General features: G+C 40.1%; 1 protein-coding gene across 11 annotated transcripts in view; it reads left to right on the plus strand.

Moving 5' to 3' along the window:
- Nucleotides 1-14,833, plus strand: part of PHLDB2 (pleckstrin homology like domain family B member 2) — a 72,002-nt gene extending 57,169 nt beyond the window's left edge. For 7 of the 11 annotated variants that reach the window (XM_033146706.1, XM_033146711.1, XM_033146714.1 and 4 more), the window contains 10 exons: nt 2,266-2,400; nt 2,731-2,830; nt 4,478-4,492; nt 7,214-7,249; nt 8,129-8,336; nt 8,754-8,844; nt 10,667-10,813; nt 11,833-12,052; nt 13,357-13,442; nt 14,468-14,833. In XM_033146706.1, the coding sequence (XP_033002597.1) occupies nt 2,266-2,400; nt 2,731-2,830; nt 4,478-4,492; nt 7,214-7,249; nt 8,129-8,336; nt 8,754-8,844; nt 10,667-10,813; nt 11,833-12,052; nt 13,357-13,442; nt 14,468-14,608 (1,179 nt within the window). In that variant the 3' untranslated portion in view covers nt 14,609-14,833. The remainder of the gene's footprint in view (nt 1-2,265; nt 2,401-2,730; nt 2,831-4,477; nt 4,493-7,213; nt 7,250-8,128; nt 8,337-8,753; nt 8,845-10,666; nt 10,814-11,832; nt 12,053-13,356; nt 13,443-14,467) is intronic. The other 4 variants (XM_033146709.1, XM_033146712.1, XM_033146715.1 and 1 more) reach the window with 2 other exon arrangements.
- Nucleotides 14,834-19,286: the final 4,453 nt, after the last annotated feature.

Below are 19,286 nucleotides of genomic sequence, written 5' to 3' on the forward strand. Positions count from 1 at the left end.
ACATTTTCTAAAGGACTTTGCATGCACAGCGCTCCCAGCAACTTTTTTTTACACGTGCATAGTGGCCTGAGCTGTATCACAGTGTTCATCTCACAGTTTCTAGGTCAAACTAGCAGAGTTCAGTGCACAATCTTGCAATCTGTTCTTGCTTCTGTGGACATCAGTAGTTATTTATTTGAATGTCTGTATAAGGTTTTTAAAAGTTATTAGCATCTTTGCTAGCTGGTATTTTCTGAGTAAAATATATTAACAGTGAAATGTTTTATTCAACAACTTGGTCTTGTATTTATGGCATGTAGAAATACTACAGCTGTTGCTTCAGAAATCTCAACTGAGGGAGGCATTTGCAATCAATAGTTTCCAACAGTAGGAATGCCAGTGATAGATCAAGTTAAATACATTTATTTTAATGGAATAGGAGTTGCTTGTTTTCTTTCAGTACTGTGTGGCTTAAGCTTCTAAAAAGTAGTAGCAGCCAGTTTGAGATCATACTAAACTGAAACTGCAGGACAATTAGTTGTATCCAAACCTAGCACTCTGATCATGGAAGAATTCTGTGAACGCAGAGAGCCGTTCCACAAGTGGAACCTTCCTTCATGAGTGGAGCATTGTTTGGATGAAACACATAACATAGGAGATGGAAATCTGTAACATTCATTTTCTTATTTATGAAATTTGCATACCGCCCTTGATCCATAGATCTCTGGGCAGTTCACAGCATAAAAATAAAATATAGAAACACAAAATACATAATAAAAACAGTAACAACACCAAAACAATCACTACATCCCCCTTCTCTTTCCCGCAAACACATTTAAAATGATATAGGATGTCAGTCAGCTAAAGGCCTGGTTGAAGAGGAGTGTTTTCACCTGGCACCTAAAGGTGTATAAGGCTGCAGGCAGACCTCCCTTTGTGGGATTAATTCAGACTCATCTTAATGAAGCCTGTTGGCCTGTATAAAGCTCTGTATTTTATTTATTTTTATTAAAAAAAACCCTACTATGAATCAAATCACAATGCCACAATTAGACCAAATAACTTTGTCCTTTTGTTCAAACAATAGTTGCCATTATGTATAATTTCTGTAGCATTGTTTCATGTCCAATGTGCTTTTTAGTTATTTTACTGTTTGGAAAATCTTTTTACCTTAGTGAAAATGTCACGGTAACTTTTGGTTATTTTTAGCCATCCTAAAATGGGACAACAGATTCATGATCAGTGAGATTTGTATCCAGTGTCTTATTCAGAACGCAAGAGGGCACAAACTGTGCATAAGAACATAAAAAGAGGCTGCAGGATCAGGCCAATGGCCCATCTAGTCCAGCATCCTGTTCCCACAGTGGCCAACTTGGGGCGGGCATGAGCATGGGGCTGTGCAGTCGTACCTTGGTTCTCGAACAGAATCCGTTCCAGAAGTCCGTTTGACTTCCAAAATGTTTGGAAACCAAGGTGCGGCTTCCGGTTGGCTGCAGGAAGCAGGTAGCCAATCAGAAGCCGCGTCGGACGTTTGGCTTCCAAAAATAGTTCGCAAACTGGAACACTCACTTCCAGGTTTGCAGCGCTTGGGAGCCAAAACGTTCGATAACTAAGCTGTTCGAAAACCAAGGTACGACTGTATATATTTGTCCTGTCTGCAACACTCTCTACTGTTCCATCATGAAGAGGAATATCTGATGGACTATTCTAAGTGCCCTCGTCCGAACATACTTAGAATCCTACACACACCTGGGAGCATTGATTGTGCAGGGAAGAGTCTAAGCACTCAGCCAAACACACTTAGAATCCCCCTACAGAGTTTTCTTCTCAATGCACGAAGGTTGGTGTTAGGGCATGGGTAGAGCACATGCCCCCTTCCTACTTTCTGCCCTTGCACGTTATTTTGGATGCCTGAATACTATCCCAAATGGTTCAAAATCTCCTTACGTTTCATTGAATTTTGTTCAGGGAATCTTCCTTGTAATTTAATTATATTAAATCACCCTTGGGGTTTTTTTTAAAGGCACTGTTAGTTTAAATCTGCGAAACTGTAAAACATTTCTCTTTTGGGTTTGTGTGTGTGTGTGTGTGTGCTGTAATTCCTATGCACTTAAGAATTTTTAAACAGAGAAACTCTCCCCTACTGGCTTTTCCTTCTCCTGTTTTTGGCTGTGATTTCAAACAGCATTTAGGTTTGTTTGTTTAAGAACTGCAACTTGTTTAATGCCAACATTTACAGCTTGCAGGCTCCCATATGATCACACTGCAATTTCATATTTTTTTAAGCACTTCCGAAATCTGGAAGAGAGGAAGAAGCAGCATAAAGAAGGCCCATACATGAGTGATACCTTGCCACGCAAGAAGCCAGCTCCCTCCGTGTCTCCCCATTTCAGCAGTTCTACTCTTGGAAGGAGTGTTAAGGTGATTATAGATTATAATATCTACGTTACATAAGTATTTACAGGTAGTTCATCAAAGACAAGCAGGAATGTAATTTCTCAATTTGCTTTAATTTTTGCATCCTGTTGTGTAGTCTGTGGTTCCTTTTACTTTATTCCTATTTTACTTCTTTGTTATTTCTTACCGTAATCTCTTTGTCTTAAATTGAGCAGACTAGATTCTTTTGATTGTACTGCAGTGTGATTGGGTGAGCTGACTTAAATGAGCAGAAACAGTTTCAGCTAAGGCAAAGCCACCATTGGACAGCATGAATTGCTGATCTTTATGAATGCTAATCGCTGTTTTATGCAGGGTCATCCTCCACTTGGACAAAGCAACAGCTGTGGCAGCGTACTCCCTCATTGTTTGGGAACTATGACCAAAGAGTCTGAACCAAGGAGGATGCATAAAGGTAAGGCTGTTTAAAAATTATCTTCATACACTGCAACACAATACCATTGGAAAGGAAACTCCATTTCACACTACAGTAATCAGTTTTTCTTTTTAATTTGACAAGTGGAAAATGCATTCATTCAGCAGCAATGGGAAATGGCATGATTCTATTTGAATTATTTTACACACAAGCCACTCTGTTCTTGCATAAGTGTGTGTATAATACTCTCAACAAGCGGGCAATATCTTTCCCAGTGCAACTTTATTTCAGAAGGAAGCCCCCTTGAATACAGTAGGACTTGGAATATGCTTAGGTTTGCGCTATGTATAGAATTATAGCTTTAGACTGATTAAAAGCCGGACACCCTGTTTAGAAAACGGATAATCCCATGAAACTTCATGGTTCTTGATCCTGCATGTTATTCTGACTGGTCCTTGAGCGTACCAGCCTTCCAGGGCCAATGCTCTTACCTAAGATGTGTTTGTTCAGTCTTTTGTGTGGGAGGATTTGTGCATATCCAGTCCCTGTGCACTACAAAGTGCACATTATATAATGTATTTATATTGCATAATATAATGCAATTTAAAGTGACAGCTTGGACCTTAAATACCTTCTCCTTCATTATGACTGGTCCATTAGACGCCCCAAAATGCCTATACAGTCATACCTTGGAATCCGTTCCAGAAGTCCGTTCGACTTCCACAACGTTCGGAAACCAAAGCGCGGCTTCTGATTGCAGCGTTTGGGAGCCAAAACGTTTGAGAACTAAGCTGTTTGAAACCCAAGGTACAACTGTAGTAACTTCTTCTCTCTTAATGCTTAAGACAGAAATCTCCAAACTACGGCCCGCGGGACTCAATTATCCAGCCCGCGGTGACCCCCACCGCGCGCTGCCGCCGCCTGCTCTTACCGGTGCAGCGCAGTGCAGCTGCCCACTTACGGGTCGGCGGAGCACTGGAAATAGACTCCAACTCCCATCAGCCTCAGCTGGCACAACCAATGGTCAGGGACGATGGCAGCTGTATTCCAATAGCAACTGGAGCCACTATTTCCCCATCCCTGAACTAAACCATTAATGGAGAAAACCTGTTTCTTAGCTGTGAATCTTCTGCAACCATTCAGATGATTACAGCATAACTGTTATGCTAATGCATATTAAAGGGACCTAAAGAGAACTACATAAAGGCAAAGGGACCTCATAACCTTATAAGCCTTTATTTCTGCAGCTGCCTTTTTGTCTGTGGACTAAGGCTTCATTGATACGAGTTGGACTTTTCACATAGGCAGTAGTAATCAAGAAGTGCAATCCTAAACATGGAATTTATTCCTGGTAAATGTGTGTAGGATTGCAACCGAAAAACTGAGGAAGGTTAAAATTATTAAAAGTAATTCAGACTTTTAGACTGTGGTCTTCCAAGAGAGCTAGGTAACTTTTAAATTATTTCTTAGGTACTTACAACTGAAGCACATGTGCATTTATTTGAAATTAAGTTCAAATAGGGCTGTAGCCCAGAATAAACTCTACTAAATAAAATTGTGCCCCAAGACATAGATTAGCCAGTTTATCTTTACCATGTCTGCATTCTGTGCTTATAGCTCTCTTTTTAGCCTGTCCTGCTTTTAAATGTCTAAAGTATGACACTTTTTATGTCTTATTTAAATCAGGAAAAGGCAGGAAAGGTATGGAGAATGTTCTTTGTGTGTCTATATGTGTTTGCTTTTGTGGTTGTTACTGAGAAAAGGGACACCATCAAGTCATTCAGAACCAGCAAATGTAGAAATTCTAAAGTTGCTTTAATTTTTTTTCTGGTGGATGCGGTGATTTTTGTAGCTCCCTTCAGGCTACATTCATGTGCAAGCAGCCTGACTTCTACCATTTTGTCCGCCTATCTATGTGATGGGGAAATGTCTGCAATGGAGAAGTCTGCTGCATGTATGAAGACTTGCATGATCTAGAACCCTGTGGAGTCAGGGTTCCACATCACGGAGAGAGCTTAACTGCATTTTCAGCAGGCTTCCCCACTGCAGTCAATCCCCCAACATGTGAATGGCAGGGGATGAGACAATGGAAGACAGCATGGCTCCACGATCCCCATTATGATATACAATCTCATGTTGGGAAACACCTGAAGAGGGCTTTAAAGAATGAATGTTTGAAAATAAACTTTGCCCACTGCTGCTACTACCAGTTTGGATTTGCAAATGAAACTTGAAATGAAACACATTGAAGGTTAACCACCTGATTCCTTCTGTATTGCCTAGTCTCAGATATTTATTTTCATGCAATTCCTCTGCTGCTGACATATAAACCGAGGATTCGCATGAAAATGAGTAAGAGAAGACACAGATTCTAGATATCTGTTCACACAGTGGGCAGTACAGCCACACCAACCAGTTTTAGAAAACATGCTAACCCACAAAATTGTGTAGCATCCTGCTTTTCTATAACACATGAGTCTTTTCTGCTCTTTTGTGCTGAAGGATGCAAAAAGATTATCTAGCAAAATAAAAGAAGCAGCAATGGAACAAAACATCAACAATAAAGTTGGACATGTTTTCTGGGTTGACACCTTCAGAAACATGTGACATGATTATTTGTTATTTGCAGCAGATAGGAGAAGTAGGCTGGTCTGTATAACACTGATCCAAAATAATAAAAGGGGGTATTTTAAAGGATTTATGTTTACTTGACTGTGTTCCTTATTAAAAAACGAAACCTTTGAGATGAATAATTGTGATTTCAACATCGATTGCATTCAAAAAAGTTATTATAATAACATTTAAATAACTGGCATTGCTTTTTAAAATTTATTTTTGGTTCTTTTCTGTATACTTCTAGTAACCCCCCCCCCCCCGGTTTACCTCTAAAAACCTTTAACCCAGTTTGCTTTTCTATCAGATGTAGTCTTGCATGTCTTCCTGGATTAAAGCTAAACCAAACTGAATGCTGTAGTTTTCCTCTGGATTAATAACTTCAGATTTAGTAGAGAATCCTTTGTGCTTAAGTGTCTGCAGCACTCCTAAACAGCTAAAAGCTGTAGGAGGCAGAACAAACCTCCAAAATAATTGCCCCCATTCCCAAAATGTCCACCCCTGACCTGACACAGGCTGCAGTGCTGCGATGCTACATGTTATGAATAACTCTTCCCTCCTGCGCTCAAGACTTCCGATGTTTGCTGAGACAAACAGAAAAGCCAGTTCAGCTGATTGCACCAGATAGTGTTAGACATACTATTTGTTCACCAATGCAAAATTAATATATTGAATTCACGAGCACCGAGTATGTAATGGTCACTACATCACATAGCTTTTTAAAGGGATTGGCTGAATTCATAGGGAATAGCCAAATAGGAAGAAGATGTATATCTTTAAACGCAAGTTCTAGTTGCGCAGACAAACAAGATAATGGGATCACTTCCTTGCAAGTTCTAGTTGCATCTGGATACCCCAGATCCCCTCCAGAATTTATTTTTCCCAGATCCACTTCATTACATTATCTCTCCTACTACTCAACCTTACTATCTGCTTTTTCTTGTTTAGTCCCTGTAGCACAGTCCCCATTTTTCTCCTTCAGTTAGTAACGGGCTGCCAGGAGGGCCTATTCTTGCACAACACTCAACATGAGTCTATAGGAGCAGATGGGATACACTCTTTTCCACCGGCATACTGGTGTCAGCACCAGACCACAGCTCAGAGCCTCTAAAACGTGAAAATTATGGCTATGGGCATGCATGTGCAATGATTTTTAAAGGATTTGTGTGTGTGTGTGTGTGTGTGTGTGTGTGTGCCTTTTCCCCAAATGGTGGCTAGTGCTGGCATGCTGTGACAACAGTGAGCCTCGGTGCTCACCGACTCAGGACTCACAATTCCTTCTAATGTCTTTCCTTTCCATCTTCCACTGAACCCAGAGTTTAATTTAGTTATTTAGGAATGTAGGCACTGGGGGGGGGAGGAATTAAGTTGTGAGTATTCTTCTGTATGAGAAGGAAAAAGAATGTAGAGTTCTATGGTTTGCCAATAAGAATCTGCAACTCATAAAACAAGTAATTCCAGTACCTAAATAACAATGGTGTGTGGTCTTAAGAGTTGCATTTGTTCTTCGGCAATAATTAAGGAAGGAATCATTTTACCTTCCTTTTTCGTAGTGGGAACAAAGCATATGCTTTAGTTTGTGTTTTGAAAGTGTCCAGAGCTGTCATGTGGCAAACTAATTTAAATTTATCCTCAAAGGAATTAAAGTAAAAGTGCAACTGATTTGCTAGCTAAAAGCAGTCAGTGCTTGAGTACTTTTAAATGCTCTCATCTGGATTTTTTTTTAACTCAAATTCCCCAAATGGCAAAATTATAGTAATTTCTCTTTTCTTCTTTCTTTCTCTCCCTCTCTTTTACAAAAAAATTAAGGAGCAATTAATCATTCCAAAAGTGCAAGTATTAAAGGTAATTTTTATCCATTGTTGCAAATTTATATCCTCCTAATTTTCTCCAGTGTTCTAACAATGAAAGCTTCTTGCACATTAATGCTTGCCTTTAAGTTACATGTCATACTGTGGTTGGCTTTATATCAAATTATGTGAGTTACAAACTATTCCAATGTTATTTATGTATTTATTTATTTATTTAAAAATATTTCTAGGTCACTTTTCCAGACCTATCCAAGGCTGCTTACAACAATAAAAAAAAATTCAAAAAGAGGAAGTCAGCAATACAAAAGCTAAAATTATCAGATCCCATCAGAATAAGGACCAATAAGATATACATATGCAGCCAACCAATAAATCATTTTTCAGCCAAAACAAAACAAAAAAATAAAATAAATTCCAGTAGCACCTTAGAGACCAACTAAGTTTGTTATTGGTATGAGCTTTCGTCTGCATGCACACTTCTTCAGATTCAATTTTTTTAAGTTTATTTATTTATTTATTTTGTTTCGACTACAGCCAACCAACACGGCTACCTACCTGTATTTTTCAGCTAGTAACTTACACACAGTATTCATCTGCTTGCACACCGTTATCTAGCAAACAGTGTTGCAGATACCATTAGATGACCAACCCTGTAATCTGAAATCTCATTTTACAAAAAGAGACAAAGACTGACAAAAGACATATACTAGAATACTGATCAGAAATATGTCATATAGATAATCCAATTAGCTGCTATTTTACTAAGAAAGATGGTACTAATAAACATTTGCAGTGCTTCGATCCCGGTTAGAATACAGCAGTGTTCAAAATGCTTCTCTTTTTTTAAAAAAAAGTATTTTAAAAATTATAAAAGGTAGGAAAATTAACTCATATTTTCTGCTTCTCATTCTAGGTTATAACAACCAACATATCTGTGAAGATCAAATCCAGAAATCTCCTCAGTTCTATAGCAGAACTGCTTCTGAATCAAATGTGTATCTGAATGCCTTCCATTATCCTGATCATAATTTCAAGGACCATGCCTTTGATACTCTAAGCTTAGACAGTTCTGACAGTATGGAGACCAGCATTTCTGCCTGCTCCCCAGATAATATCTCCAGGTAAATATTTTTTTCCAGTAAATCTGACACTTTAAAAATATTGTTTGTAAAAAAATATGCAGTTTAAGGGCTTATCCAGCCAGCATCCTAACATTATTTTTAAACGCACCCTTAGTCCACATTTAGTGGATTGCAGAGTATCATATAAAACAGTATTTTTCAGGCATGTACATGCATAGATAGTTTCATTAATAGATTAGAAGTTGCACTTCTCCCTGTAGTTTTGCTACAGATAATTTCACAGTCTTACGTATATTGTTTGCACTGAGTTTGTGTCCAGTTCTCTGCACATGTTAAGGTAACCAGAGCATACCCAGATCTTGTATCCAAACTTATCAACAAAAAGACTGGAATTACATCTCTAATATGGAACTGTTTTCTGAAAGTCAGACCCTCTTTTTCTCTCTCCTTTACTAGTGCCAGTACTTCAAATGTTGCAAGAATAGAAGAAATGGAAAGACTTTTGAAACAAGCTCATGCTGAAAAGACTCGATTACTTGAATCCAGGGTAATCTAACATTAGTAATAGCAAACATTGTTATATTCCTTCCAGTAGCACCTTAGAGACCAACTAAGTTTGTTCTTGGTATGAGCTTTCGTCTGAAGAAGTGTGCATGCACATGAAAGCTCATACCAAGAACAAACTTAGTTGGTCTCTAAGGTGCTACTGGATGGATTTTTTTATTTTATTTTGTTTTGACTATGGTAGACCAACACAGCTACCTACCTGTAACTGAAACATTGTTATAGTGCAAGTTGACTTTGTATCCCCAGCAGGGGTTTGAAAGGGTTCCGTTTTCGCATAATTCGTTGTGAGTTATTTCTTTGCTCCTGCTTCAGTCCCTTTTAAAATTACAATTTTATCCGCTCACCACAAATATAAAAGTATTTGGTGGTTCTGCCTAAGAAATATGCAGTATACTACAGAGATTCTATGCTCTAAATTCAGGGTTAGCCTAGAGCAAGCTTGCTCAAGCTCGGCCCTCCAGATGTTTTTGGCCTTCAACTCCCATGATCCCCTCAGGGATGATGGGAATTGTAGTCTCAAAACATCTGGTGGGCCGAGGTTGAGGAAGCCTGGCCTAGAGGAACAAACAAAACAGGTATTATGGCCAGTAATAAAGCAGGACATTGTCTAAGATATGCACCCCAAGAGGTCCTTGCAGCATGAAATAGGACATTGCAACCGGGGAATATCAAAATGTATTGAGCTGCCTCTGACTCAATTGCACCCTTGTTTGTTCTAAGAGGAACTGGAAGTAGGATTAAAAAATAAGGGGTTACACAAAAAAGAGATTATTGGACCCAACTCGCCCTTCTTCAAGGAAATACAAAGAAATACAGATTCAACATTTAGATGTGTTACCTCATCACATCTAAGCATTGAATCTTTATCTGAAATCCCTGAAGTACATATGTTCATGCATACCTCCAGTTCTTTTGTAGGATTTCCGCCTATATTTGGAGTTCTGAAAATGATTAACCTTGCAGCCTGGCTTAAATAGACACCAGCTTTGCCCTCTGACTGCAGATGTGTTGTTTTCGGAGCCACTTCATACAGAGTCGGTTCATGTCTCTCTCTTCAGCATTGGGAACGGGGCTCAATCTGAGTTTTGTGCAGGCAGAAGCCTTTCATGGATGAAATGCTTTCACTGAGTTTTTAACCAAGTACCATAATATGTAAGCTCTATGACTGAACCACGAACCCACTTTTCAATAAGGTTGTCCTTGCACATGAGCAAAACCAAAAACAAAAACTCCTATCCTTGGCAAAATGAATGTAGCCACTGTGGGCAGTAGATGTTTTCTTCAGCCTCTGTTTATTATAGCTGAGTGACTGAAAATATGCCATGTGTTGTCATTTGCAAACTTCTAGACACGGGTGTTAACTGAAATAATTAAAAAGTAAAAACCTTGACACTGGGGCAAAAATACTTACTTTTCATTCTGTGCCAAGGCCTCATCATTTATATTTATGTTTGGTTCTGGCATTATTTCATAGCCTCATTTTTATGGGCATATCTTAGACTCAGGCACAAGGTGGGTGGGTAGTAGTAATATATGTGTGTAAAGGCCACATATATATGTATATAGTAGTAATAATATATGTGTGTAAAGGCCATGTGTCATTAGAACAAGAGTTTAGTTAGGATTTTCCACCAAGCAGTACAATACTGTAGAACTGGCACACTGACGAATGAATTGGTAGGGAATGTGTTTGAGCTTGATGTGTATTTAATAGGGTTGGGTTTTTGGGGTGTGTGTGTGTGTTTTCTTTAAAAAAAAACACAACACATTTCTAATACAATGTTGTATCGTGCGGCTTTTAGGAACGAGAAATGGAAGCTAAAAAAAGAGCGCTGGAAGAAGAAAAGCGTCGCAGGGAACAGCTAGAAAAAAGACTGCAAGAAGAAACTAGCCAGCGACAAAAACTAATTGAAAAAGAAGTTAAGATACGTGAAAAGCAAAGGTCGCAGGTAAGGAACCCTGCACACAGAAAATGCAGGCACTGAATGGGAAGACAAATATTAAGAGATGGGAGGGAAGCCCAATTCCAAGCAAGACGCTATGGATTCTCACTTGTGACATGCCTTGTGTCCCAAGGGATAAAGCAGGGGGTGTGCCAACTGTTTTTAGGCCTGTGAAAGCAATTGGGTTATGAGTGACTGCTGTGAGGGCCACCCACTCTGGTCGTGTCTTTCCCTCTCCCCTGGATCAGCCACCTCAAGAGTAGGAAAGAGGGTGTAAGCACACAGACTTTGAAATGATATTAAGCAGGCATAGGCAAACTCGGCCCTCCAGATGTTTTGGGACTACAACTCCCATCATCCCTGACCACTGGTCCTGTTAGCTAGGGATGATGGGAGTCGTAGTCCCAAAACATCTGGAGGGCCGTGTTTGCCTATGCCTGATATTAAGCCTTTAAAAACTTCTAGAATGAGACGGATGCAGTCAACTTAATACTAGCCTGCTGGTAGTATATAGCCAGCAGAGGTCACTGTGCTGTCATTCCTTTATCCCCCCAGGGTAAATACTGAAGACCAAACCAGACAAAGTGACAGAGATCTGTGGTCAGATGTTTTCTTACTTTTTTTTGTAAAAAGCAGCCACTCTCTCCTCCCTTCCACCTCTCTTCAGTACTATGGTGAGGTTTATAACTCTTTTACACTTCCACCTAAAGGCTGAGAAAGCACACACTTATCTATTTCAACTTCACATATTTACATGTGCACTTAAAATATGTGAGGGGTATGTACACCTTCAAAATGTAATGTGTGAAGTTGATGCCTCTGTCAGATAATTAAGACTGAGATTATATATCATGAGGGCTGTTGACATTTGGTTTCTAAGGTTGTGACTAAGCACTCTGTGTGCAATAAAAAGCGTAAGTTGGGTACTTTATTTCAGGTGTTGAATGCACATGAATATATTTTATATATAAGTGGAGAAAGGAAAAATACTGATTTTTATTTTTGTTTTTTGCTGCTCCCATTAGTCTCGCCCACTGACTCGTTATTTACCTGTCAGAAAGGAAGATTTTGATCTACGCAGCCACATAGAGACAGCAGGGCACAATATAGATACCTGTTACCATGTCTCACTCACAGAGAAGACCTGCCGAGGTTTTCTTATTAAGATGGGAGGGAAAATTAAAACCTGGAAGAAGCGATGGTTTGTGTTTGACAGGAACAAGAGAACATTTTCTTATTATGCAGGTAAGTTGTATGGAGCCTACCTATGGTTTGTCTATTAAGTTGCATCTGTGCTGCAACTTGTAATTTAAAGTTACTTGTTGCTTGCCTACTCTTATCCTTTTACATTTTATCATGTAATAACTCACAGAGCTTCCTAATGCTCTGATGCTGGAACCTGCATCGGATGTTTGAGTTCCAAAGAATGTTTGCAAACCAGAACACTCACTTCTGGGTTTGCGGCGTTCGGGAGCCAAAATGTTCGAGTCGCAAGGCGTTTGACTTCCGAGGTACGACTGTAATGATTTGGGTTGCTGGCTCCACCACATATAGACTACAATCCTAACCTGTGGCTGGGCACAGGTAGCACCACAGCCACAGCCCCACTCCTTATGCCATTGGTAGGCAAACTAAGGCCCAGGGACTGGATCCGCCTTCTAAATCTGGCCCACGGACAGTCCGGGAATTAGCGTGTTTTTACATGAGTAGAATGTGTCCTTTTATTTAAAATGCATCCCTGGGTTATTTGTGGGGCATAGCAATTCGTTTTTGTCCCCCCCCCCAAAAAAAATAGTCCAGCCCCCCACAAGGTCTGAGGGACAGTGGACCAGCCCCCTGTTTAAAAAGTTTGCTGACTCCTGTATGCCAACCAGGGCAGAAGATGAGAGAGCAGGAAGAAATGCTCCATCACTGCACCAGCTACCAGGTTGGCACAGCAGAGGCAGATTATGCCCTTTGCTGTCACCTGCTGGTTGCATGGCTTTCTCAGGATGCAACTGACCTGTGCTGGCCCTGTCTGTGCCTGGCTCCATGGATACAGTTTTGTGTGCAGATAAATGCCTGCATATGCTTTTAGTTACAGGTAGGTAGCCGTGTTGGTCTGCCATAGTCAAAACAAAATAAAATAAAAAATCCCTTCCAGTAGCACCTTAGAGACCAACTAAGTTTGTTCTTGGTATGAGCTTTCGTGTGCATGCACACTTCTTCAGACGAAAGCTCATACCAAGAACAAACTTAGTTGGTCTCTAAGGTACTACTGGAAGGAATTTTTTATTTTATTTTGCTTTGCATATGCTTTGTTCTCCTTTACAAAGCATTCAGATAAGAAGTACTTTCCCCCCTTTCATGTACGTATATACACTTTGAATTAGTGTGCAATAATAAAAGGTAATCTAAGCGTAGAAAGAAGTAGAGGTTTTCCTGGAATAGTTAATAAATAAACTTTAAAAAAGAAACTTCTATTGTTGTTGGCAAAAAATGTTGTTTAGGTTGATCCTTCAACCCCTATGGTGGGGTGTTAGTTTCAACTTTTATTTCCCTTATTGTAGACAAACACGAAACCAAGTTAAAAGGAGTAATTTATTTCCAAGCCATTGAAGAAGTCTATTATGATCACCTAAAGAATGCTAATAAGGTAAAAAAAAATGTTTTCCTATAAATATAAACTTATTTACTCTTTGAAAGTATCATAGTGCCTAAAGGGGGTTAGAACCTAGTTTTAGTAAAACACTTATTTGCTGCCAAGATTTTTTTGATGTAAAAACACCACTTTAAATTTTTCAAGTATGTACAGTAATACAACGGAAAGAAAAAGTGAAACACATGATTTTGATGCTAGGAATCCCACTACTACTCATTATCATGTCTGTGATAAATCAAGTCAATCGGAGCTGTCATTTCAGTAAGTATACTGTCAGTATACTGTTTCAGTGCTCCTTCAAAAATTCACAAAGTGTTGTTACAGTCTTTTAAGTGGCTTTTAAGGAGGAGCAGTGAATACTTGTAGGCCGTGGCACAGAATACTTGAAGATATGTCTAGTTCCCATTGCACAGAATACCTGATGCAAAGAACAGAATTCACAGAACTTTCATAGTTGGGCAGAAGAGAAATTTTTGACAGGTGAAGCCTGTCAGATGGGAGAAAAGCTGTGCCTGTGGAAATTCCCTTGCCTACAACAGTCAAGAATAAAAAATCCTGCACTCCTGTCCTACTGTCATCTGTGGAAGGCAAAGAATCACAACCGTGCACCATCGGTAACACTCACCGACTTGGTAAACTGATATACAAACACGTCTTTTCAGCCCCTTTGCACATGCGGGCACAGCAACAAAGACATCTTCTATAACCTATAGCTCCCCAGTTTGACCAAACCAGGTAAATGCGGCTATTAAATGAGTGGCTAAGCTGTGGGTATCCCTATTTTTGGATTCTGGCTTCCATCAGTATGGCCAGTGGTTAGGGATGGTGGGAGCTGTACTCCCTGGACTGTACTGGTCTGTATCCTAGCTTGCAAGAAAGGTCTCTGTGGACAGCCAAGGGCTCATTCCTATTTCAACTTACGAAGCTAAGATCTGAACTTCAGATGCATGTAAACTTACTGCAGCACACAGGTTGCATTATGCAATTGACTTTATGTAGTCTTTTTTCTTTCCTTCCAGAGTCCTAATCCATTGCTTACTTTCAGCGTTAAGACACATGACAGAATATATTACATGGTGGCCCCCACACCAGAAGCTATGCGGATATGGATGGATGTAATAGTTACAGGCGCAGAAGGCTATACCCACTTCATGTTATAGTAAAATGGGGCAAAGTTTCTTTGGCAGGGCATAATGCAATAAACAGCCTCACATTTGGGGAAGGTGGGGAGAAGCCATATTTAATCACGTTGGACAAGTCACACCCAAAAGCAAGAAGCCACAGGTCAGAAACGGAACACATGCTGTGTACGGGAACATTAATTCTTAGATTTGTTAATCACTGACATAGCAGAAGAAAAGAAAAGCTGCTTAAAAGATTGTAGTGCTCCAAAATGGATAATCAGATCGCCATAAGCTTGGCATACGGATTCTATGGCAATTTCCTGCAAAATTTCCTATTAAAAAGAAACTTCATAGCATAAAAGTGTCAATATACTCATCAGTATTTCACTATTAAGAAATGAAAGGGAAAGGTATGATGTCTGTATTTGATGCACAGAAATTCTGTATAATTTTAATTTCCTTATAGGTTTTATAACGAATTTTTTAAAACTACAGCGTGTGATGTTTTTGACTTAGTTTACTGCAGAACCAAAGATTCATACTGTATAGTGAGATTTAGCTTTCATGTGATGGAAGAGCATTAAAACACTTCATAAATATTATTGGGGCGTTTCAAAATATTACCATTATCTTGTTCTTCTGAAAATACTGAGCAAAAGTACTGTACATGAATTGAGTAACTTCCAAACATCACTTGTTACACTAAGAGGGCAGTATCAGCTGAAAATCTGTATATAGAGGGGTTCATGTCCTGCATTTCTTCAGTATCAATAACTACCGGTATTATTTAAGTTCTTGCAACATTACGACATTCTGCCTGCTAAAACTGAAGAAAGTATTTTGTGGGTGAAGAATATTGATAGAGCTAAGAACTGCAGCTAAAAAGCCAAGACTTTAAAATTATGTGTTGGTGGTTTTAGCATCCCCCAAAGGCAGAAATTTTGTTCAGAATATGCGGGACCTCATATAGGGGATATACAATCAGTCCACAGATGGGTTAGGGAATACCCTGTATTCATGTTGGAAAAGTTCACAGATTTCAACCCTTTCACATAAAGACTGTGACAGATTTCAGCGTAACTGAATACCCTCCGAGGGTCGGTTGACAGAAACAAGAAGCTGGGGCAATTTTCTTGGGCACACATGAGACCAGTCATCAACCAGACTCCTTCAGTCTGACCAGAATTTTATATGTACTGGTGGTGAAGAAGGATAGGAATATTTCTATCACATTTCACAAGGACCAGCAGCTATGTTTCAGTACCTGAATAGAAGCCATGTAAGTTTACTCTGCATGATAAACAACGCAGCTGCTGCTAGTTCCACTGCCCATTTGTCTTATTGCTACGCTCCCAATTCAACCCTCCAGGGTGCCACCACAGCCTTATGTCATCAGTTACCACATGCATTTGTACTCACACTTTCATTTGACCTGTATTTTGATCGTATTGTGTACCTATTAATTCTCCCAGGTCTGAGGGCTTTTCTCGCCATTCCAGTGTTTCCCTTGCGGAAATCAGATTTTGCCCACTGAATCGGACCTTACCAGATGCGTGGAAAAGCTGAAGAGAGATTTTGCTCACCAAGCTTCTGATTCAGTGGGTAAGATCGGATTTTCCCAAGGCACAGCCATGCAACAATAAAAGCCCTTGAACCTGGATGAATCCATCGGTATATAGTTTGATCAAAATATGGGACAAGTGAAAGAGTGAATTAGCTCCAAGACAAGTATTTTATTTTGTGAGATCTGTGGATTAAGGACAGTATACAAATGTAACAAATTATTATTTTCTTTCCACATACTTGAAACTTTCTTACAAACTAAATATACAAAAAATGTAAAAAATATAATACATTTCCCCTTAGCCCAAATACAGTGAATACAGTATTTTCTGTGCCCTGTGGTCTCTAAGCAATTGATACGGGAGATTGTAGATCAGTGGTAGAAAATATGTTTTGAGTGCCAAAAGCCCCAGTTTCAATCCACGTCCTCTCCAATTAAAAAGGTTCAGGCAGGTGATGTAAAAAGGCTTCTACCTGAGACCCTAAGAGCTGCTGTCAGTCAGAATGATAGACAATACTGGACTAGGTGGTCAAATGGTCTTAATTTTCTATAAGACAGCTTCCTATGATGATATGGCAAACTGTTTTAGAGCCAGTGGATCAGTTAAAGTTCAATAGTCTGAAGGTGGCTGCTACACAGCATTCGTCCAAGAAAGTCTGAAGTGTTCGTGTAATTGAAGGGATTACTGTATCTCTCTCATAAAAATTATATATTCCTTGAAAATCTTTTCCATTAAAGCACATTTTAATCCTTGAATATTGTGTTCAGATGAATGATTGAATTTTTAAGTTCAAGTCTGTGTTTGATATTCTCTTTTAATAATCTGAATTTGTAAGTGCCATATGCTTTTTAATGTAGGAAATGAAAATCGTTGTTTCTGTTCAAGAAAAATATACCGTAGAAAATAAATCACACTCGCAGAAGTGGTTTAAGTTTAAATATATCCTGCATGAAAACAGGTGATTTTTTTTTGTTTTAAAAAATCACACAATATGGTATGGCCAATAATGTGGTTACAATAGTTCACAAATGCCGCAGTGCTGAAAAATTACGTCCAAGTGTGGTTGCAGCAGGGTTAGAGAATCTTTTTCAACATGAGGGCCCTATTCCATTGCTCCCCAGCCTACTGGGGACCACAGGACAACGGAGAGTGGGGCAGAGGCAAAGTGGGTGGAGCACTGAATGAGACTGAACATTTTTCATTAGGCTACATTCCAGCCCTGCAGAACTCAGGAAGTTTCTACAGAAGCTGCCTACACAGCTCACCATCCAGGCAAACAAGAGGCATTAATAGAGGCAAAAACACTTGAGGAGGGTGTAGCACAGGACTGGTGAGGGGTGTGGCCTGTGGAGGGGGCATGGCCTGCATAGTTCCCCCAAGGGCTTCCTGGCCTGAGTTCCCCCACCTCCGACTTGCAGCCTGACAAGCATGGTTTAAGGCTACATTTGCTTGTTTCAATCTACTGTGATGTAAGTGATTTTTCAGGTATACAGTATAAATGATACATAACAAAGTTATTGTGAATAGAAAGAAAGGATCTCTATCACAAAGCCTAATTAAAATCCTCTTTCAAAAAAAAAGACTGGATAAACAGCTTAGATGGTTTAAAAATAAATAAGAAATAAGCAGTATAGAAATTCCCATAAATACAGTAAAAACAAATGATGTTTGCTATGTTTGAGGATAAATTCCAGAAATGAGTGGCACTGGGTTATATAATTTTTTTCATGTATTTTGGTTTTACTTCTATATCGTTTTACAGGTTTTCTAAAAAAAATAAAATTGTATCTTCCATGTTGTAATAACATTCAAATAAATGTTTGAAAATACCTGATCTTTTATTTTCAAATAATGCATCTGGTTTCTTACAGCAGGAAGCTTTAATCGGTGTGCAGCCCTGAAGGTCTTTAGCTCAGTGCTAGGACTTCTGTTTGCATGCACCAAGCATGGTGACGAGCTCTCCAGCCCTTAGCAGACTAGCAAAATTTGCTGCAGGATACGGAACTTTTCTGGCCATGTTTACAAGGCTGATCACACCCTATATGCTCATGCTGCTCAGCTCATGCAATCCTAACCACATTTCCTACAACAAGAGCAGGGAACATTTCTTCAGTCTGGGGGCTGTATTCCCTTTGGGGTACACCTTCTGGGGAGCCGCAGTTGGGTGGGACCAGAGGCAAAACTTGGTGGAGTAATAAATACACATTTTACGTTTCTACAGAAGGCTAGTTTCTACACATCTGTCATCCATTAACAGAGTTCAAGGACACATTGTGACCAGCAAAAAAACAAAAATTAAAGGACAGGGCCAGCCAGATACTGTGGGTAAGGAGAACCTGTAACTTGAGGACTAGACAGGAGAGCTGCATTAAACTCCCAGGTTCCCCACTCTTGTTCTAGGGCACAAGCCCTCTTGAACAGAGGAGAATGTAAGGTACATGTCTGGGTAGAATCAGGCTGAAAACCTTGAATCTATTTCAAATCCCCATCCATTTATTGTGGGTATGGGAACAATGGAAAGACTAAGACCGTTCAAAACAATCTGTTTCTTCAAACACCTAATTCAGTGGTTTTCAACCTGGGCTGCCTTGAAGGATGGTCATGGGTTCATTGAGCAACACTGGCCTCTGTCCCTCTTTCCTTCTCTCCTTCTTCTGATGCCCTCTCTTGTCTCTCCCTCCCAAAGGCTTGCATGGCTTTTTGTTGCAGCAGCTCCGGCTACAAGTTCCGCAGGTGAATGGTGCCTCTGGGGCTGGCCAGGGGGTGCTGGTTGCTGGGTGCTGAAGTGGCCTCGGAGTAAGCAAGCAAGCAGACAACGGGGCCAACCAGCTAATCCACCAGCCCTTGTTGTTGGGAATGGACAGACAAGTGGGATGCCAGGCAGGTGGGAGCTGCACTGGCCTTTCTTGTGCTTGCTATGTGCAAGGCCTGCCTGGGAGCTGAGTGCCCAGTGCTGAAGAGGAGCCTTTCCACCATGCAGGTCCAGCAGCACCCATTGCTGCCACTGCCTCCCAACGTAAGGTGCAAGCTTCACGTTCACCTCTGGCCAGCCTCCGTTGGGCCACTAAGGCTGTGGATATCCTCTTCTCGGGCCCTTGTGGGGCAGGGCAGGAGCCACCTCTCTTTGGCGCAGTACGTGCGGGGGGGGG

Source organism: Lacerta agilis, chromosome 4, assembly GCF_009819535.1.
Source record: "Lacerta agilis isolate rLacAgi1 chromosome 4, rLacAgi1.pri, whole genome shotgun sequence".
Classification (NCBI taxonomy): Eukaryota; Metazoa; Chordata; class Lepidosauria; order Squamata; family Lacertidae; genus Lacerta; species Lacerta agilis.